Raw genomic sequence first — 22,889 nt, forward strand, 5'->3', positions numbered from 1 at the left:
TACCCCCTGATCTGTGCTTCCTCGGATTACTTTCCAGATACACTCCTTGTCCTCAACTCCCTGCCACAGGGTCTTCTTGTGAAGCAACTCAACTCACAACAGTGACTCAAAACCTCTGTGCTTCAGTTTCCCCCTCTGCAAGACGGGGAGGCCAATCTGTGCCTCTGAAACTGGGAGGACACACACACAGGTCTGGGAAGCTCAGCGCCATGCCCAGGACTCAGCAGACATTGGGTTAGCGCCCTCTCTCAGACATGCATGTGTGTGTGTGTGCACGCACGCATGTGCTCAGTCACTTCAGTCCTGTCCAACTCTTTGCAACCCCATGGGCTGTAGCCCACCAGGCTCCTCTGTCCCTGGGATTTCCCAGACAAGAATACTGGACTGGGTTGCTATTCCTTTCTGCGGGAGATCTTCCTGACCCAGGGATCAAACCCGCATCTCCTGCATCTCCTTCGTTACAGGAGGATTCTTTACCACTGAGCCACTGGGGAAACCCTCTTATACATGCAGTAGGTATTAGCTCCATTCCCCTCAGACTGTCCAGGACATGGCACCTTTCTTTTCCTGCCAATCAGGCCCCACACATAAGCCAGTCCCTCAGGCCTGACCATTCCTAATGCTCTTGGCTGAATATCTTCCAGGCGGCCTCCCTCCCTTGCTGGCAGCAAAGGGCCCCCTGGGGACCTCCTGACAAAAGGATGATTCTGAGGCAACACGTGGTCTGGCAGATGGACGTCTGAGCTCCTCAGAGGTCAGCAGAATCCTCCTCGCTCCTGTGCGCTGAGCCAGGCACTGACTATCATCTCATCTAATCCTCTCACTGCAGGCACTGTAAGCTCTCCTTCGTGGTCCAGGAGGCCCAGCTTCAGAGGGGCCCCACAGCCCAGCAGTGAGGGGTAGAGCCGAGATTCAGACCTTGTCTGTCAAGGCAGAGCCCAGGCTCCTCACTGGGAGGCAGGCATGGGCTTGTTTACCTCAGATGCCCTGGGCTTGGCACAGGCTCTGCACAGAGAAGGAGCTTAGGGAATGAGCCTGGGGCCTGGCTGAACCAAATAGTTTCCTGGAGTAAATTGAAAGATCCTGCTCCCTGTAGGACATGGAACCCCTGAGGGCATTGCCACAGCCCAGATCCTAGCACAGGGCCTGGCACATGGTGCTGTTTGAGCCAGGTTTGTGGATCAATAACAAGGTGACCACTTGGCCACGCAGTCCATGATTGCACTGGGCATGCTACGTGTGTGCGATCCCTTCAATCTGTGCGACCCTATGAACCGAAGTCTGCCAGGCTTCTCTGTCCATGGGATTCTCCAGGCAGGAATACTGCAGTGGATTCCCATGCCCTCCTCCAGCGGACCTTCCCGACCCAAGGATCGAACCCCCGCCTCTTGTCTCCTGCATCGCAGGCAGGTTCTTTACCCCCAGTGCCACTGGGAGTTGTCCTGTAGTGTTTTCCCATTCTGTTATTCCTGCCACGTTCTTCCCTTCGCTCTCCCTCTAAGCTCATCTATGCATGTCTCAGGGGTCCTTGTCCCCTCCCACATGGATAGGCGATGGGGAAACCTGTAGCAAGCGCCGACTGTGTTTTTTAGCATGTGTTACCACATTTCATTTCCACAATAACCCTATAGGCAGGGCTGAGTGGCCCCACCAGATAGAGGAGTCAGATCGAGACCTAGAAGGGTTGGATGACTTTGTTCAAGGTCACCTGGCAAGGTGGAGGCCAACCCAGGACGATTCCAGATCTGCCTAGCCCCCAGACCCCTGCTCTTTCTCCACCGCCAGATTCTCTCCCAGCCCTCTCCCCACCCAGTGTGGCCAGTGCAGATCTCAGAAGTGTCAACCCGGTGACACTAGATCCGTCACCTTAGGGTGGAGTGAAGGAAGCGCAGGGGATCAGCTTACTAATTCGAGGGCCCGATGAATTATTCACACCACCATTAACTTGGAGGCCCTTGCAGCCTCACCTCTCTTTCCCCCGCTTCAGACCCTCAAGTCCTGGCCTGCCCTGAGCTCTGCAGACCTGCGGGGACCTGATGAGGAGATGCTGGTGGAGCTGGTATTCTGTCTGCTGCTGGCAGTGGCGCTGCTGGGCCCAGACCTCAGAGCCCAAGCCATGAAAGGTAGGAGCTGCTGGGGACAGGCAGGACCTGGGAGGGAGGCGGGAGGGAGGGAGGTGGCGGTGGGGTCTCAGGAGGTTTCTGTGTGAGAGGCCAGAAAGTGGAAGGCCTTTTGGGGGAGAGTTGGCTGAATTGAGCCGTACAGCTTCTGAGATGGTGAAAGACAGTGTTTGTTGAGTGCCTACTATGTGCTGGGTACTTTCCATGCATTATGCATGAATGCATTTAATCTTCACAAGAAACTTCAAGATGGGTATCAGTCTCCCACAGATGAGGAAACTGAGGGAGAGAGAAGTTAGGTAACCTGCCCAAGACTGCATGCTTACCAAGGGTGAGGGGAATGGCTCAGAGAACAAGTAAAGATTTGTTGCTGGAAAGGGTCCTTATTTTCCTCCTGAGAGCCTGCTGTACTTCCCCATCACCAGCCAAGTGACATCAAAGTTCTCTATAAAGCCAACCGCCCCCTCACCCAGGTCTGGCTCCAATCTCTATATAACATCCAGCCTTGGTTCCCAGCATCGCTTGGGCATCCCATGCTCTGGCAAAGGATCACATTCCCTTCAGGAGATTTTCACCCTCAGGGCTTTCACCCCCTGTGCCCTCTGCCTGGAAGGTCCCTTTTCTCTTTTTCCACCTGAAAACACCTGGCTTATCCTTCAAGCTCAGCTCAAGCACCAGCTTTTCCAGGAAGACTTCCACATCCCTTCATCAGCCTCAGATGCCCCTCCTTGGCGCTCTTTGAACCCTCTTCTGGCACCCTGGTCCTAGGTCCTTTGTGGGGCTCCAGTCCTCTGTGAGTCTGTCTGGGAAGCCAGGGCAGTATCACTCACCTGTCTTCAAGAGGCTCATGTGGAGTGGGGCTCAGCCAGCAGCCAACTGTGCCTTGTCTTCCTGCAGGCTCAAGGGGGTCTCAGGAAGGAAACCTACTTGGTGGCAGAGATGGGCCAGGCACCCAGGTGTCTTACTCCATGCCGGGGTGATCAGAGAAGCTAACTGTTCCCATTTTTAGCCACTAGGACTTCAGAGGCTTTGGAGTGGCCCTGGGGGTCAGGGTGCCTGAAGGACAAAGCTTTTACCTGTGCTGGCCCCTGGGGCTTCCTTGGCCACAAGAGTTTTCTCCAACCTTCTCATGGCCTTTCCCATCCAGTGGGAAGGTCTGGGGGAACGACAATGACAGTCACTGGACAGGTTGTCTCTCTATCCTCTTGACATAAAGGCATGGATCAGACACCACTCCCGCCCTGACCTGCCCCTGGGGCCAGACGACCTGTTGTGAACTGGGTGTGCATCTTGTAGCCCTTGCACGGCTTTCTCTTATCTGTTGCTCACAGCTACCCAGCAAGGTCATTATCCCCATTTCACAGATGCCCGACTGAGGCTCAGGGAGGCTAAGTGACTGTGAGTCTGAGCCTTTAGTTGCTGTTTCCTCCCTCCAAATCTTCCCCAACTTATGAAGCCTTTGTTCCTCCTAGCCAAACACCCCCTTCTCCCGTGTCCCTCCTCTTACAGGGCTGGCTCCAGCAAGACTGGCCTCCCTCCCTCTGGACCCCAGAGTCCCCTGTGTGGCCCCAGCAAATTCATACCACGTGGCTTTGTCTCATTTGCCTAACTCCCCCCACCTTACCCCCTAGCTGTGAACACCCCGGGGAGGGACCCATTCTGAATCAGCACAGGCATGTGCTGACATGCTTGACATGTGTGACAAAGTTTTACAGGAACTTTGGTGAAGCATCTTCAAGATGCTTTTGGTTGCAAGGGACAGAAACCCAACCTGGATGAGTTTAAGCAAGAAGAGAAATGCACTGGCTCTGTCACCAGGGAGGCAAGAGTGTAGCTGAGCTGGGCTGCTTGGGTTCCAGGCCATTTCTGCTTGTCACGTGGTTGTTGCCATCTGTTGACAAGCTTTCTCAACGGGCCCTGAGCTTGGTCCCACCCAGGGCTCTAACTCCGGGCTTAGGGATCAGGGAAGGAAAGGTCTCATCTGGGCATTCTGCAGCAGGATTCTGGTGGCACAGGCCCACCCCCCAGGCCAGTCACTTGGCAGTGGTGGAGGCCTCAGGATTTCCCAGCTAGGCTCACGTGTCCTCCCTGGGTCAGGGAAAGATGTGGGAGAGTTATCATATGGAGGCAAGGGAAGGGAGCAGTGTTTAAACTCAGGGGCTTATTCTTGCCAAAGATAGAGGAATGGGTGCTGCGTGGACCCAAACAGGATGTCAGCTACAGGGGTAACTTCCCTTTCTGGGCCTCAGTTTTCTTATCTGTTAAATGGAGTCAGTAACACCTGTGCTGCCTATTTTATGGGGATATTATGAAGATGATACTAGATCATTCACTCGTTCATTCATTCAGCAAATATATACTGAGCACCTGCTTTATGCCAGGAGCTCTTCCAGATGCCTGAGATACAGCAGAGAACAAAGTAGATGAAAATCCCTGCTTTTATAGAGTTTACAGTTTTGTAGAGAGAGACTGACAGTGAACTGAACAAATGAGGAAGTAAATAGTACATTCAGTGGTGGTGGGTGCTATGGAGAAAGCATAGCCAAAAAGGGAGAGACGGGTAGAAGGATGGGGAAAGGGTTTCAATTGCAAATAGGGTGGTTGAGGGAAGCTTCACTGACAAGGTGACTAAGAATGTGTTGATCATTTTTTTTCAACTTTTAACTATGAACATTTTCAAACACTAAGTGGAGAAAATAGTATAATAAATACTGATGTTTCCATCAACCATCTTCAAAAATTGTCAACATTTTGCCTTTCTTGGTTCTTCTAAAGAAAGTGAAAGTGTTAGTCATTCAGTCGTGTTCAACTCTTTGTGACCCCATGGACTGTAGCCTACCAGGCTCTTCTGTCCATGGAATTCTCCAGGCAAGAATATTGGAGTGGGTTGCCACTCCCTTCTCCAGGGAATCTTCCCCACCCAGGGATCAAACCTAGGTCTCCTGCATTGCAGGCAGATTCTTTATCATCTGAGCCACCAGGGAAGTCCTCTGGTTCTTCTATCCTACCTCCATCTCCATTTTAGCAGGGTGTGGGGCAGGGGAGGGTCAGAGAAATTTAAAGACCATCTCAAATATACTATTTTACCCATAAATATTTCAGAGTATATCTAACAGATATATATTCAGTAGATAGATATTCCCGATAGTATTACAATTATGTAATAATTCCTTAATTTTATCTCATACTCAGTTCATGTTCCGTTTTCCCCAATTATTGCAAAAACAAAAAAATCCTATTGCAATTGGTTTGTTCAAATCAGAATCCGAAAAAGGTTCACACATTGCTTTTGGTTGGTATTTGACTCTTGAGTCTTTCTCTTTTTTTAATTGACTTCTCTGACAACCGCTTTTCTGCTGTTTCTATGATTCTGACACTTAAGATTTCACATGTAAGTGATACCATGCAGTATCCGTCTTTCTCTGTCTCGCGTATTTCACTTAGCATGATGCCCTCAATGTCTATGTTGCTGCAAATATCAGGATGAATGCCTTTTTTAGGCTGAGTACCATCCTATGCCATATGTGTCTCCATTCACCTGTTGGTGGACGTTTAGGTTGTTTCCATATCTTGGCTATTGCGAATAACTGTGCAATGAACATGAGAATGCAGATAACTCTCCGATATGCTGTTTTCATTTCCTTTGAAATATGCCCGAAGTGGAATCGGTGGATCATATGGAGTCCTATTTTTGTGTTTTTGAGAAGCCTCCATATTGTTTGTCATAGAGGATGCACAGTTTCCATTCCCACCAACAGTGCACAAAGATTCCTTTTTTTCCACACATCCTTGCCAACACTTGTTGTTTCTTATCTTTTAAATAATAACCATCCTAACAGATGGGAGCGGAGAAGGCAATGGCACCCCACTCCAGTACTCTTGCCTGGAAAATCCCATGGACAGAGGAGCCTGGTGGGCTGCAGTCCATGGGGTCGCTAAGAGTTGGACACGACTGAGCGACTTCACTTTCACTTTTCACTTTCATGCATTGGAAAAGGAAATGGCAACCCACTCCAGTGTTCTTGTCTGGAGAATCGCAGGGATGGGGGCGCCTGGTGGGCTGCCATCCATGGGATCGCACAGAGTCGGACACGACTGAAGTGACTTAGCAGCAGCAACAGATGGGAGATGGCATCTCATTGTGGTTGTGACTTGCATTTCCTTGATGATCAGTGATGTTGAGCACCTTTTCATGCACCTGTTGGTCATCTGTATGACTTCTTTGGAAAAATTCCTATGCAATTTCTCTACTCATTTTAAAGCAGACTTTGTTGTTTTCTTTTTGGTCTTCAGTTGTATGAATTCTTTATATATCTTGGATATTTACCCCTAATCAGATGTATGATTTGCAAATATTTTCTTCATTCCATAGACTTTTCTTTTCCCATTTTATTAACAGTTTCCTCTGTTGTGTGGAGGTTTTAGTTCAATGTAGTCCCACCTGTTTATTTTTGTTTTTGTTGTCAAATCCAAAAAATTATTGCTGAGACCAAAGTCAAGGAACTTACCCTCTATATTTTCTTCTAGTTGAGCCTTTTAAAAATATGTTAGTTGTAAAAAAAAAATAAATAAATAAATAAATAAAAATATGTTAGTTGTGTCTCCCCCTGCCACCTTATTTACTTAGAAGCACCTGGGTCATTAGAATTTCCCACATTCTGGACTGGGCTGAATGTGTCCTCAAGGGGTCATTTAGACTGTTCCTCTAGCTTCCATATTCCTCTAAATTTTGACAGATCCAGAGATTTCATTAGCTTCAGGTTCCTTTTTTTTTCCCCTATAAGAAGATATTATAGGTGTTTCATCAGGTCACCTATTATCCAGTGTTCCACTTTGATGTTAAGATTGACCAGTCGGTTCAGTTAGCCTCATCCATCCACCATAAAGTTTCTTATAAATGTAACTTTTTGGGTATTTTTTAAATGATTTTTAAAAACCATTTTAAAAATTCATTTATTTTTGGCTGTGTTGGGTCTTTGTTGTTGCATGGGCTTTTCTCTAAGTTGCGGCAAGCAGGGGCTACCCTCTAGTTGCAGTGAAGGGCTTCTCATTGCGGTGGCTTCTCTCGTTGCAGAGCATGGGCTGTAGGCACGCGGGCTTCGTTAGTTGCGGCACATGGGCTCAATAGTCGCAGCTGCCCTGGTCTGGAGCACAGGCTCGATAGTTGTGGCCCATAGGTTTAGCCACTCTGCAGCATGTGGGATCTTCCCAGACCAGGGATTGAACTAGCATCTCCTGCATTGGCAGGTGGATTCTTTACCACTGCGCCACCAGAGAAGCCTGGTATTTTTTAAATATAAAACTTTTCAAACATTAGCAAAGTTGAAATAACTTTACGGAGAATATTTGTCTGCTTAAGGAGGTTTTACCTCTCCTCATTTACCTTTTTCCTCCATGATTAGGATAGATGATGATGATGATGATTTCATTAAGGTTTGCAAACTTATGTTTTCTAATGTTCTTTTTAAAAAAATTTGTTTATTTGGCTATTCTGGATCTTAGTTGTGGCATGTGGGATCTTTGATCTTTGTTGTAGCATGAGGGATCTTGAGCTGCAGCGTGTGAACCCAGTTGCAGCAGGTGGGATCTAGTTCCTTGACCAGGGATCAAATCCAGGCCCCCTGCACTGGGAGCGTGGAGTCTTTACCCCGGACCACCAAGGAAGTCCCTAAAGTTGTTATTCTTCCTGTAGTCTTCTTTAAATAATACTTTTTCTTCATCAACTATTCAGTTATCCTGAAATGCATATAATTTATAACAAGAAAGACAAATTAAATGCTTAATTCTTTCTCTATGTAGCAAGAAGAAAATGACTTCATGCACCAGAAATCTCTAAAAGAAATCAGTAAGTTCCATTTTAATTTCTTTTAATTTTTTAGTTCATTATGAATTCATAAATGTTTATATATTTGATGGGTTTCAACTCACTGCAGTAAATCTTTTTTGAAGCTCCAATTATACCTTCTAGCGGGTTTCTGTGTCTTTTGACACAATCCCAGCGGTTGTGATAGCTTCTTTACTCTGTAGCTTGACAAGGTGTCCCAAGTGTATTTTGTATGTTTTCTGCCCCTGACTATTTCTCTAAGGAGTCCTGGTTCATCTTAGTTGGACATAACAATCTTAGTTTAGTTGGACATAATAATCCTAATTTAAGTTGAAGGGGTACAAAATACTACCAGAATATTATTGCCTTTAGGCTCTTTAGTGAACAAAGCTGATAAATTAATATTTTTAGAAATAAAAATAAATCTTGTTCATACTGATGTTCTCAATTCAAATGAAGGATCTCAAGAGTTCTACTTAGTTTTTTTAGTTTTAATTTGTATCTCTCTCCTCTTATACTGCAAATCTTAATTTCTGTTGACACTGGCACACTTCCTTTATTCCAATTATCAGTTCAGTTCAGTCGCTTGTATCCGACTCTTTGCAACCCCATGGACTGAAGCACGCCAGGCTTCGCTGTTCACCAACTCCCGGAGCTTACTCAAACTCATGTCCATCATGTCGGTGATGCCATCCAACCATCTCATCCTCTGTCATCCCTTTTCCTGACTTCAATCTTTCCCAGCATCAGGGTCTTTTCCAATGACTCAGTTCTTCATATCAGGTGGCCAAAGTATTGGAGTTTCAGCTCCAGCATCAGTCCTTCCAATGAATATTCAGGACTGATTTCTTTTAGGATTGACTGGTTGAATCTCCTTGTGGTCCAAGGGACTCTCAAGAGTCTTCTCCAACACCCCAGTTCAAAAGCATCAATTCTTTGGCACTCAGCTTCCTTTCTTTATAGTCCAACTCTCACATCCATACGTGACTACTAGAAAAACCATAGCTTTGGCTAGATGGATCTTTGTTGGCAAAGTAATGTCTCTGCTTTTTAATATGCTCTCTAGTTTGGTCATAGCTTTTCTTCCAAGGAGCAAGTGTCTTTTAATTTCATAGCTGTAGTCACCATGTGCAGTGATTTGGGAGCCCACAAAAATAAAGTTTCTCACTGTCTCCACTGTTTCTCCATATATTTGCCAAGAAGTGATGGGACCAGATGCCATGATCTTAGTTTTCTTTATGTTGAGTTTTTTTTAATTAATTAATTTATTTTAATTGGAGGCTAATTACTTTACAGTATTGTAGTGGTTTTTGCCATACATTGACATGAATCAGCCATCAGTGTACATGTGTCCCCCATCCTGAACTTCCCTGCACCTCCCTCCTCATCCCATCCCTCAGGGTCGTCCCAGTGCACCGGTCCTGAAGGCCCTTTATCATGCATGGAACCTGGACTGGCGATCTATTTCGCATATGGTAATATACATGTTTCAATGCTACTCTCTCAAATCATCCCACTCTTGCCTTCTCCCACAGAGTCCAAAAGTCTGTTCTTTATATCTGTGTCTCTTTTGCCTGTCTCGCATATAGGGTCATCGTTACCATCTTTCTAAATTCCATATATATGCATTAATATACTGTACTGGTGTTTTTCTTTCTGACTTACTTCACTCTGTATAATAGGCTCCATATGTTGAGTTTTAAGCCAACTTTTTCACTCTCCTCTTTCACTTTCTATGGCATTGGGGTTACTTAATCTTTTGATATTTTAAAAATTATATTAAAATTATTCATGATTAAAAAGTCAAAATTATAAAATAACTTGCATTTAAAGATGTCTAACAGTCACACCTGTTTCCTCCCCGCTGCTTACTTCTTCCTGTTATAGAGAACCATTTTTATTAGTTTCCTCCCATTGTTTTCTTTTTCAAAATATAAACCAATACATACATATAAGAATGTACTTCAAACTTTGTAATACACTGCACATTTTCACTCAGGATGGGGGTGGGTAATATTACTTTTCATTTTTGAATTCCCCAACGGACATCTTTAGTGCCTAGTATATTTTATTTAAAAGCACAGGCCCATGGGACTTCCCTGGCAGTCCAGTGGTTAAGACTCCAGGCTTCCACTGCAGAGGGTACAGTTTCAATCCCTCTACCTATAAAATTACAGGCCTACCTGACACTTCCTATCTCCTTCCCCTGCTTTATTTTTCTCCAGAGCACTTATCACTAGTTAATACACTCCATATTTTCCTTATTATGTTTATTGTCTATCTTCCCCACTAGAATTTTTGTCTATTTGTTCCTGCTGTAACCCCAGCACTTACAACAATGCCCCACACTCAAACAATATTTATTGAATGCATAAAAGAATGTTTGGTAGTATTTGAAGAATAAGTAAATGAATGAACAAATAAATGAATAAATGAAGTGATTGAGGGCCATGGCCTCTTGCTCTCTCATTCCATCCCAAAGACCCTGCTTTGAAGCTGGGCCGTGATCCGAGACCCTAGCACTGACTCTAGGTCATTCTTCCCTCTCGCCACAGGTGTCAAATGTGGGGGTGTGCTCTCAGCACCTTCTGGAAACTTCTCCAGCCCCAACTTCCCCAGCCTCTACCCCTACAACACGGAGTGCAGCTGGCTGATCGTGGTGGCCGAGGGCTCCTCCGTGCTGCTCACCTTCCACGCCTTTGACTTGGAGTACCACGACACCTGCGGCTTCGACTTCCTGGAGATCTACAACGGCGCCTCCGGGGACCAGGGCAACCTGCTGGGGAGGTTCTGCGGCAGGGTGCCCCCGCCACCCTTCACCTCCTCCTGGCACGTCATGTCTGTGGTCTTCCACTCAGACAAGCACGTGGCCAGCCGCGGCTTCTCCGCGGCCTACCAGAAAGGCAAGGGGGACTTGGTGGTGGAGAGAGTGGCCTTGGGTGGGGATGGGGAGGGGGGGGGCAGGTAAGACAGGCCGGGTCTAGGCATCTTAGCGTGTGGGCCGCCCTGTTACCTGGATGCCCCTGCTCTCGTAGCTCACGGGGCAGAGGCGGCCTCTGTTGGTAGTCTTGGTGGTTTTGTGTTCCCACCTTCATGGCAGCACTCCCCTCCTCTCCGTCCATTATCCTGGCAGCCCCCGGAGGGTCTCACTGTGCTCAGGGACGAGGCCTCTTGTCCTCACCTATCCTTGTCCTCTCACCCCTGAGTGGCCTTGGGACACAGGAGGGGACATTGTGCTGCCTCTGCTCCTCAGCACTCTGTGGCATCTTATTATGTCATGGGCACTTGAGTTCCCCCCACCCCTCATGTCCTCAGCAGTGGGAGGGGCACAGGGTCTGTGTGGAGCTGGTGATTCTCTCCTTCACAAAGCCTTTCCTGAGCTCGCCCCTTACATCATGGTCCCTAACCCCAGCCGGGCTTGGCGCCTGCCCTCAGGCTAGTGAGGGGAGCACAGGCCTTGCTCTCAGTGCCTGTCTGCTAGACTCCTTCCTCCTTTCTCAGGCTTCTCTGCTCACCCTCAAAGCTCCTTCGTCCTCCCTTCTCCCAAGGCCAAAACCAAAGGCCTTCCTCATGTCAGCTCAAACAATGGGTGCCACAGAGGCTCCTGGTGCACAGCATCCACCAACAGCAATCAGGGCCAGGGTGTGGGCAGGGGCAGGTGTATGTGTGTGCGCACGTGCTCACGTGTGCAAGCTGATGGACATCAGTCCCCGCTGGCTTTGGAGGCATAGATTTGTAGAATGCTGAAACACGAGAACTGCAGACAGATCTAATGGTAGTGGTGGAATTTTAGATCCCTAGATTTTTAGATTATTAAGATATCAAAGTTATAGTACCATGTGCAATGTTTTCCAATATTTTAAAAAAGCAGGGGTACCCTTACATCAGGTGGAGCTTTATGTTAATCCCTGATATATAAAAGAGGTAAAGGCAGCATTTTGTTGTAAGCATTTAGTTTATAAGTTCGTATTCTTAACATGTACTTATTTTAAGCCAATCATTGAAAACATCAGTAAATATTGATGGTCTCCAATTAGTGATATATTTACATTTGAGATATGTGACTGTGGATTCTATCTTTCATTGAGTCAAAAAAAAGTTTGAATACCGTTTAAGAATGACATTTACACCAGATGTCTGCAGATTGATGCCCCAGGGCCACTGTGAAGGCCTGGAACACAGTTTGAAAGTCCCTGCTAAGTTTGAAAGCCCTTGCTAACACAGTTTGAAAGCTAAGGGTATTGAGGTTGGAAGGATCTCACAGACTGTGAAAACCTGTCCTCTCTTTTCACAAACAATGCATCTCAGACTAGAGAAGGAATGTGCCTTCCCATGGTCACACATCTGGGAAGGGCAAACTCTGGGACAAGAATTCAAGTCCTTAGCTGCCTGGCACAGTGCTCCATTCATACAGCCATGCCAGGGGATGAGATTCTGCAGTCTCGGGAGACAGAACCTAGTGTGCCCCTTCCTGCTGGTGGCCTCCAGTTGGTCACAGCCTTCACCATCACACAGCTCCTGGTTACACTGGCTGCACCAGGTTCCAAAGGACTTTCACCAGAAACTTCTCAAACTGTGCATGAGTCTGAGCCTGGTGGGTCTGACTGAACAAGTCTTATGAGTTCTAATATTCCCATGGGGCTCAGAGAGGCTGAGTTACTTGTCCAGGGTCACAGAGCAATAGAAGGCAGAGCTGAGAACACAGTTATCTTCAGACTTCAAGCCTATCTCTACTTCTTCAGATCCTCCCTCTAAGCCTCAGTTTCCGCATCTGTTATGGAGGTTTAATAATATTCCTGATCTGAGATGTCTCAGCCTCTGTGCACCACTGTCCTTGGTAGGAGGGACAGTGAGACACAATGTCAAGTGTACAGACTCAGTAGTTAGTCACATCTCACCCTCCCTGATACCAGCGGGGTGACCCGCTGTCAGGGCCCTGCTCTGTCCCTTGGGCCTTGTCAATGGCACCCGCTGGTCTCCACATCTCTTTGTTTGAGAGCTTTTACCAAAGCTGTGGCAGCCTACCTCTCAGCCTGCATTCTGAGGGGCTGGTGGGTGAATGCCCCCACTCTCCCACCCTGTCTCTCTCAGTGCCCACCTGTGGTCCCCTGTCTCTCCCAGATAAACTCTTTGGGCTCAGATCCTTCTCCTGGGCTCTGTCTGGGTGAATGCAAACTCACACAGCTAAGTTACTTAACTTCTCTCTGCCTCCAGTTTTCCAACTGTAAAATGGGGAAACCGCCCTGCTTTCCTCATGGGGTTACTTTTCTGTTGTCATCGTTTAGTGGTTGTCACGTCTGACACTTAGGGTGATGGCTAAAAAGATGGCTTGTGCCTGCCACTTAACAAGCGCTCAGTGGGTGGTGCCAAGGGTCCGGGTGAACACTTGTGGGAGTGGCATTTCCCAAGGGAGGAGATGGGGGTGCCAGGGGAGGGTGCCAGTTCAAGTGGGCTCCCTTGCAGATGTGTGTGGTGGTGTCCTGACCGGCCTGTCAGGGGTCCTCGCCAGCCCCGAGTACCCCAACAACTACCCCAACAACGTGGAGTGCCGCTGGGTGATCCGGGCCGCTGGCCCCGCCACCATCAAGCTGGTGTTCGTGGACTTCCAGGTGGAGGGCAGTGAGCAGTGCACGTACGACTACGTGGCTGTGCTTGGGGGGCCCGGCCCCTCCCGGGAGCACCACTACTGCGGCAGTGCCAGGCCCCCCACACTCGTGTCCCTGGGCCACGAGCTGCAGGTGGTCTTCAAGTCTGACTTCAACATCGGAGGCCGCGGCTTCAAGGCCTACTACTTCTCAGGTGGGAGGACTGCAGCGAAACCCCCAGGGCTCTGTGCATGCTGGGGGGTGGGGGAGGAGTTCTACTTTTCTGCCTCTGGGTTTGGCACTTCCTGCTCTTTCTCTGCCTGAAATGTTCTAGCACACTCTTTCCTGCCTGGCTGATGCCAAGGCACAAGCATGTCACCTCCTCTGTGAAGACTTCCTGATACCCTCTGAATTATTCTCTTCCTTCAGCTCCTTCGAGAAGTGTTTTCATAGCAATGATCTAACGCTTGTCACTTCTGTATGTGGTTTGCATGTTGATCTCCTCTGCCTGACTTCGAGTTCCTATGGATTTATCTTTATACCTGCTACATAGAAGACACTCGGTTAATGTTTGTATAAATGAATGAATGAACGCTTTGGAATTAAACTCTAGTGGAGGAGATGGGGAAGAAAACAGTGAATACTCACTGTGATCTGTGATATCTAATAGTAAGAATGATGGATGACTTCCTGGAGGAGGAGAGAACTGAGCAATGCTTTGAAGGAGTTAAAGCTTCCCTGGTGGCTCAGAGGTTAAAGTGTCTGCCTGGAATTCAGGAGACCCAGGTTCGATCCCTGGATCAGGAAGATCCCCTGGAGAAGGGAATGGCAACCCACTCCAATACTCTTCCCTGGAGAATCCCATGGAGGGAGAAGCCTGGTAGGCTACAGTCCATGGGGTCGCAAAGAGTCGGACACAACTGAGCGACTTCACTTTTCACTTTGAAGGAGTTAAACAATGGCAGAAGGAAGGGAAGGGTGTTCAAGAAGTGAGTGTTTAGTCGCTTCAGTTGTATCCGACTCTTTGCAAACCTAGGGACTGTAGCCTGCCAGGCTCCTCTGTCCATGGGATTCTCCAGACAAGAATACTGGAGTGGGTTGCCATGCCCTCCACCAGGGGATCTTCCCCACTCAGGGATCAAACTCATGTCTCTTACATCTCCTGCATTGGCAGGTGGGTTCTTTACCACTGGGCCACCAAGAAAGTCCAAGCAGAGGGATCAGCATATGGCAGGGAGGACAGAGAGGGTTTGTGTGCCCATAGTACTAGGAGATGTTTGGTGAGGCTGGAGGTGGGGCTCAGTGAAAAGGGGCAAGGTCATGAACCATCTTGCCTGTCAAGTCCAAGTTTGGACTCAACTCCGAGGACAGGTATTAGACATTTTTATTGAATTGCTAGCAGGGTCAACACTCAGACAATGGATTGCCCATTGGAGTGAGAGTCCCAGTTTTCAGCTAGTTATAGTTTAAAGCAGGCTTTGGGATTAATTGTCTGGTTTTCTGCATGGTGCCTACAACCTGCCGGGGTGGTTTTAGGATCCCTATGTGCCTGCTGCCCAAGCTGTGGTTGCAGAAGATGACAGTCTCCACTCTTCTCACCGTTGCTCCTTTGGACTTGCTCTCCCCAATCCAGGAGAATGCCAGGAGGTGTACACGGCGGTGCGGGGCAACTTCTCCAGCCCGCAGTACCCCAGCTCCTACCCCAACAACATCCGGTGCCACTGGACCATCCGCCTGCCTCCTGGCTACCGGGTCAAGGTGTTCTTCCTAGACCTGGAACTGGAGGAGCCCAACAGCCTGACCAGGACCTGCGACTTTGACCATCTAGCAGCCTTTGATGGGGCCAGTGAGGAGGCGCCTCTGCTGGGGAATTGGTGTGGCCACCACCTGCCACCCCCCGTCACCTCAAGCCACAACCAGCTCCTGATTGTGCTGCACACGGACCGTAGCACCACCCACAGGGGCTTCTCTGTGGCCTACATTGGAGGTCAGCTGGGGTAGAGGGTGAGTGTGTGCTTATGGGGAAGGTGAGGCTGGGGTCCCAGGACTTTGCAGCCTCCTTCCTCCATCCCTCTTTCTCTCTATTGCACCGATTTCTCTGGTGGCTACATCACTGCCGACTCCTGCCCTGGGACCTCTGAGGCTGTACCAATGTGACTCCTGCTTATTTTCACTATTATAGTGCCCTATTTTTCTAGCTTCCAAATCTACGATTCCCAATTCCTCTCTATCTGTCTCTTTCCTCCATGGCCCCTGGCTTCTCTTGTGTTATGGTTGATTCTCTGTATCCAGGGGCAATGCACAAAATATGGTAATACGATTTATGTTCATAATGCTAAACAACCTTGCTTGTACAGTCATAAGTCCTGACTGACAGTGGTTTGAAAATCCACTGATCTTTCAAGACCTTTGATTTCCTTTTATAACAAGAAGTCTAGAGCTAGTCAGCTGCGGTATTGGTTCAGGGACTCAACAATATCCGAGTTTGCATGTCTGAGATTCTCTCAGCCTCATGACCACAATATGGCTGCCACAACTCCAGGCATCATGTCCATGCTCAACTCTGGAAGAGGGTAGGGGAGGTGCCAGCCATAAATGTCCTTTTATCAGGAAAGTAAAAGCATTTTTCGAAGCACTCAAATTTCTTCTTCTTGATCTTATTATTTTAAGCTTGATCATATGGCTGTGCCTAGCTGCAGAGTTGGCTAGGGAACTTGGCACTCAGCTTTTCCATCCTCCACAGTGCCAGTTAGATTTGCCAGCTGACAGCATCTATCCCCTCCTCTCCCCACCCGTCCCAGGGCCATGGGCCCAGAAAAGCCTGTCCTCTGGACCCACTTTGCCCTCTACCTGACCAGGCTAGAGCCTCTTATGCAGGTGTAGAAACGGAGATGCAAAGAAAGGACTTTGATGTCATGCAGGCAGCAGTGGCACAGGCAAGGCTAGAACTCACACTCCTGCTTTTTGTGTGGCTGAGCAGGGCCTGGGGGGGAGGCTCGTGGCTGAGCTCAGACAGACTAGGACCACATTCAAATGCTGCTGGGCCTTCCTGGTGGCTCAAACAGTAAAGAACCCACCTGTAATGCAGGAGACCTGGGTTCGATTCCTGGGCTGGGAAGATCCTCTGGAGAAGGGAATGGCAACCCACTCTGGTATTCTTGCCCGGAGAATTCCATGGACAGAGGAGCCTGGTGGGCTACAGTCTTTGGGGTCGCAAAGAGTTGGACACGACTAAGTGACTAATGCACACACACACACTGATCATCCAGTGGGGCTGAGCTGTAGGGGAAGGAACCAGGAGAGCTGCAGCACGCTAGCGGCAGCGAAGCGACCTGAGCAGACCCTCCCTCTGTCTGCTTCAGTCACCTCCACCCAGAAACATGCAGGAGGACTCCTCCTCTGTTAGAGTGCCCTCTTCCTGGATGGCACTTGGAGATCCAGGTGCCATGAGCTCTGCCACAGCTGGCTGACAGGTCTCAGTAAACTGAAGATACCAGCTGAAGGAGCTGCAAAGTCCCCTTTGTTCAGATGGGCCTATTTCCAGGCCTGGGTTCTCTCCCAGCTGTGTGTGATCTTGGACAAGCCCCTTCTCCTTTCGGTCCCCCCAGAGACAGAGGGTGGGCCTCTCCTCTCCTGGCTCCTGTTTCAGATACAAGGACCCCACTCCCACCCGCCCCCTTTCTCCCTGATGCCCTTGGGAGCCTGGGGTCAGACAGGGCATTCGTGCTGGGCCAGGATCCAGATGCGGCCCAGGCTGTCGGCGGCCTCCCGGCTGGAGGACGACCTCAGCATCAATCAGGGGTGACACACAGTTCAGCGCCACCAAGATCATCGTGGGAGACGGCAGACCCATAAATCCCCGCCTGCCCAGTCACCAGAGGCTGAAATATGTCTGAGGCGTTTCCCGGAGAGAGGTTGAGAGTTCCTGGCCTCTGCCTGCCAGCTCCTTCCTTTTCCTCCCTCCAGGTCCCCACCCCCATGTCCTTCCTCCTAACCTCACCCCTGCCCCAGCAAACACCGCCCCCTACACACCCACATGCACACACACACAGTCTCGCACAGACCCAGACGCTTGGAGTCAGACCGTCCTGCTGGGAGGGGGTGCGGGGGCTCCCACACAGGGTGGAGAGACCAGGAACCATGGAATCTTTACAGACTCGATGGTTAAAATGCCAGCTTGGACACTGCAGACAGTGTCACCTCTCAGAGCTCTGAGCTCTAAAACTGTAAAACGGACTTAGACGTGTCTGCCTCATGGGGTTGGTATGAGGAGGGAGAATGAGGCTTTCTTCACTACCCTTTTCAAACTGCAATCCCTCCCGCCCCACCAGCTCCACCCATGCATACATGCTGCTCTCCTCGTCTCCATCTTTTTCTTTCCTTGATTTTCCTTCGACTACTCTGACACTTAGGTGTATTTTACATATTTATTGCTCCCTCATCCAACTAGACTGTAAGCTCCAAGAAGGTAGGCATGTGAGGCTGGTTTTTTTCTTTTCATTTCTATATCTGGCATTCAAGATAGTGCCTGGACTACATAGGCTGTAAATACTTGTTAAATGATTGAATGAATTGCCTGGTATATGGCAAACATGATCAGCAAATAGTAGCTTCCATTATGATTAACAAAATTCATTCATTCAATCATATATTCACCTTTCAAGCTCTGGGCTTAGAGGACTCTGAGAAGTAGGAATGGTGCCTGCCCTGGAGCTCATAGCCTGATGCAGTTAAGTGGAGAAACACATGTAAATATGTCCTTGTAGGACTGCATATGAGCCATTCACTCTCTGGGCCTCGGTTTTCCACCCACCACCCTTTGGCCAGGGGCTTGAAGAAGGTGGGGGGGGGTCAGACTGCCTGCCCGCATGGCCTCCAGCTCCCCTCTCCCATCCATCCCCAGTGGTGCCCATGAACGTGAGCTGCACCCGCACCGACTTCCAGATCCTGATCTCTGCACAGGCGCTGGCCCCACTAGAACGGACCAAAGTCTACCTGGGAAGCCGGAGCTGTGCCGCCCAGGAGATGGGCAGCAACTTCCGGATCCAGGCCCGCTTTGACACCTGCGGCACTGAGTCTCAGGTAGGGGGATGAGGGCTGGCATGAGGCTGGGGCCCTGATCCCTGGGGAGAGGCACCTGCCAGACTTGAGAATTCAGCTTCTCTTCCTGGCTCTGGTCATTACACCTGCTGGATATGGAACTCAGCCTCTCCTTCTCCTCAACAAACTTGTTCAATGTAGACACACAAGGAGCTCAAGTAGGGGAGATGGAGAAGGGCGATCCTGCTGCGCGACCTGCTGACGACCAACAGCCCCTACTGGAGGCCCCTCTGTCAAGGTCCTGACTGTTTCTGGAGGCTTTCCTGCTCTCCCCTGTCCTCCCTGGAGCTCCCCAGGGCCACACAGTCCCCACCTCTAACACACAGAGGTGTTTGAGCACTACTGCCTCCTGCCTGCCCAGGGGGTCCCTTTGGACTACTTTGTGATCCCAATCCTTTTCTGGGTTCCACAAAACAAAAGAGCCCTTCAAGAGACAGGATCCACCTGCCTCCAAAGGCGGCGAGGTGTGCAAATGAACATTTTCTACTGTCCTTGTATTTTGGAAGCCTGGAACCCAGGTTTGGGGCCTTTAGCATCACTGGGTGGCTGCCCAAGCACCCTGGATGTTTGTATTCTTAGGGGCAGGTTGGAAAGGGGAAAGGCCTTGGTATCTGAGGATTCATGATTTGGCAGAATCACGTGATTTCCAACAAACCATGTTTCCCCCACACCCAGCATTAACCAAGTGTGTACCTCTGGCTCTTCCAGTTCACCCTCCGCTCCCCCAGCCTCCTAGCAACCATCATCTTTTTGACCTGAGTAGAGGAGAAGTGGGAGTCAGTCTTGGCTGCCAAAATAATCTGCCCTCACCTCTACTCTATGCCCTAAATCCCTGAGCGGTTTTCTTTAGGGGCAGAACCACATTCCATAGAGTCATAAGATGATGGGGACAGAGAGCCCCAGAAGCAGGGAATCATGACATCTAGAACCAAGAACTCCTAGACACTCAGGGTCTCAGAGTTGCAGAACCTCCGCTAGAACTTAGAGCCTCATAATCATAGAAGCTTGGCATCAATATTATGGAAACATAAAAACCGGGAACCTTAGACTCATGGGTTCTTAGTGTAACACATATAAGTCGTAGACCCATGAGGACCAGTCTCTGCATTGAGTTGCTTTCAAAGATGCACAGTTCAAGTGGCCAAAAGCAGGACAACCTTTCTGTGTGCGCGTGCTTTGTTGCTTAGTCATGTTTAACTCTTTGCTACCCTATGGACTGTAGGCTGCCAGGCTCCTCTGTCCATGGGATTTCCCAGGCAAGAATACTAGAGTGGGTTGCCATTTCCTTCTCCAGGGGATCTTCCCGACCCAGGGATTGAACTTGTATCTCTTGTGTCTTCTGCATCGACAGGAGGATTCTTTACCCCTGTGCCACTTGGGAAGCCCCCAACCTTTCTGTACTTTTCTTAAAAACCACAGAGACTTGATCTCATAACCATAACACCACATATGTGTGGACTCTCTTTCCTCAAGTTTCACTCATCAAAAACCCCTGAAACTTTCCCACACACCCATTTTATGTGGTTTTCCCTCCATTCTTTATTATATAGATTCACTTTGGCCCTTTCACTGGGTCCACTTTCACTCTCAGGTCCTGTCTCTCCCACCCTCTCAATTCTTTGTCACAAAATTTCAGGACTCTGGTCCTCCTCAGAGAGTCCGGTGGCAAGACAGGCTGAGGGCACGAGGCAGAAGACTCCTCTGGGGACACGGTCTCAGAGCCTTTTGGAAGCCCAGAGTTGGGAGAGACCTACAAGGTCGCCTGGTCCACCGAAGGGAAAGACCTACAAGGTTGCCTGGTCCACCGAAGTCCAGATCGGTAGCTCCCCTTCAGTCTCTTCCCGAAAGGGTTGCCCAGCATCCCGTGATGGCAGATTCCTCCTGTGCGCTTGCACTTTCTAGGCAGCTTTGATTTTTAGAAGAGCCTCAGCTCGTAAGTCGAAGGCAATAGCGACCTACTCCAGTACTCTTGCCTGGAAAATCCCATGGACGGAGGAGCCTGGAAGGCTGCAGTCCATGGGGTCGCAAAGAGTCAGATAGGACTGAGTGACTTCACTTTCACTTTTCACTTTCATGCATTGGAGAAGGAAATGGCAACCCACTCCAGTGTTCTTGCCTGGAGAATCTCAGAGACGGGGGAGCCTGGTGGGCTGCTGTCTATGGGGACGCACAGAATCAGACACAACTGAAGTGACTTAGCAGCAGCAGCAGCAGCAGCTCATAACTAGGACTTCCCAGGTGGTGCTAGAGGTAAAGAACCCGCCTGCCAATGCAGGAGACTTAAGAAATGTGGGTTCAATTCCTGGGTCGGGAAGATCCTCTGGAGGAGAGTATGGCAACCCACGCCAGTGTTCTTGCCTGGAGAATTCGATGGACAGAGGAGCCTGGCAGGCTATATAGTCCATGGGGTTGCAAAGAGTGGGACACTACTGAAGTGATTTAGCACACACACTGCTCAACAGTAACGGAACCAGACAGGGCAGTTGGGGCGGTCTGAGAAGTGTAATGGCTGCTCTAGATTTGGGGAGAGTATCCCGGCATAACTGCAGTCTCCAGTCAAGACCACAACAGACTGTCTGTCAAAATATTGTCCCTCAGTTCCCAGCCCCAAAGCCCTACCATCTCAGGGCATCTGGACTCCTGTCTCCTTCATCCGTGCAGCAGTGTGACAGGCTCCCCACATCTCACTCCTCAATGGCTCTTCCCAACCCCTGGGTGATGATGCTGGACTGACCTGGACTCAACCACAGGGACACAGAATCACTGCAGACACAACTGGGCCAAAAGATTCCAGAAGGAAAGTCACATCACACCAGGGAGACAGCATCTCACGGGGAGGCAGGAGACTGGCTTCTGGCCCTAGCTCTGGGCAAATTATGGCTTTGCCGGGCCTCAGTGGCCACATCTGTGAATTGCCAAGGAAGGGAGATTAAACATCTCCCAAGGAAGGGAGATGCCCTGAAAGTCCCCTTTGGTTCTACATCCTTTGGTTTGAGTGAGGTGTGGTGGTTAACAGCACAGTTAAGAATCGAGCAGCCCTGGGGAGAATATACTCCCTGTCACTTGGGTGCTGTGTGGCCTCAGACAAGGGACTTAACCTCTGGGCTTCACTTTCCTCATCTGGCAAATGGCGATATTAATGGTACCAATTAGAGAAGGTTGTCATGAGCATTAAATGAGATAATGCACTTAAAGGCAGAGCCTGGAACATGGCAAATGTCCCTGTTGTTACAGTTTCTATCTTTCATAGATTCCACCTCCCTGAAGCCAGAGCAAATACTGACCCATCGAATCTGATACTGTCCTTCCAGACATTCTGGTAGTGCCCCTTTTACAGGTGGGGGAAGGGGCCTGAGGCTGTGAGTGGAAGGAGTCAGTGGCCAAGCTGGGACTGGAACCCCGACTCTGGAGTTCTGCCCCCTTGGCACTGAGTCCTCACATCGCTAGGGCAGCAGGGGCAGTCCTGGCCCCCTTAGGTGTGAGCAAGTGCCCCTTGACCCCCACAGAGAAGAAATAACACCTCAGTGATCATCAGCGTGCTGTACATCGACTTCTCAGCCGGTGGGCAGGAGGACACCCACGAGTACGAGGTCCGCTGCGAGCCGCGCCGCAAGGAGGCCTCTGCGCACCTGCTATCTGGCTCCCACTGGCTCGGGCCCTACGCTGCCACGGCCGAGCACCTTCAGGAGGCACCCCCCAGGGACGAGGTGGAGGCACTGGAGGGCCCCGTGGCCATGGTGGCCCAGGACACCAGTGACATCGTCTTCCTGGGCCTTTGCATCCTGGCTGGAGTCCTCATGGTGATTGCCATCGTGGTCCTGATGCTGCTGTAGGTGGGGAGGGTAGGACCTGGCATCTGACACCCCTGGGATCCTACAGTAAGGGTGAGAGCAGGTCTTATTGACTTGTTAGTGACCATGGACAAGTCACTACCTTCTCTCTGAGCCTCAGTTTTCTGGAGCCCTTGACTCTGCCCTACTTACCTCGGTACAGGGCTGGCATGAGGCTCAGAGAAGAGCATAAATGGATAAGAGCTATGTAAACTATAGCCTGCCATGCACATGTGTGCAATTGTTTTCGTTGTTATTAATTTTAAAGATTTTCTGCTATAGAAAGAACCCTCCTGTGTGTGTTATTTGTCAGTGTATACAGTTGTGGTCACTGGCGACAGAGTTGATAAAACTGACTTGTAACTTGTATGAGAACTTCACCATCTCAGGATACAAATAAGTCACCTCCTAATTTTCCAGCTAATTGCTC

General features: G+C 49.4%; 1 protein-coding gene across 1 annotated transcript; it reads left to right on the top strand.

The window, feature by feature from the left end:
- Window positions 1–2,044: 2,044 nt before the first annotated feature.
- Window positions 2,045–22,462, top strand: CDCP2 (CUB domain containing protein 2). Its single transcript, XM_070364745.1, has 6 exons — window positions 2,045–2,123; window positions 10,500–10,847; window positions 13,408–13,743; window positions 15,163–15,516; window positions 18,433–18,611; window positions 22,136–22,462. Exons 1-6 carry the CDS (start codon window positions 2,045–2,047, stop codon window positions 22,460–22,462), a joined length of 1,623 nt encoding a protein of 540 aa, XP_070220846.1.
- The last annotated feature ends 427 nt before the right edge of the window (window positions 22,463–22,889 follow it).

Source organism: Bos mutus, chromosome 3 (genome assembly GCF_027580195.1).
Source record: "Bos mutus isolate GX-2022 chromosome 3, NWIPB_WYAK_1.1, whole genome shotgun sequence".
NCBI classification, from domain to species: Eukaryota; Metazoa; Chordata; class Mammalia; order Artiodactyla; family Bovidae; genus Bos; species Bos mutus.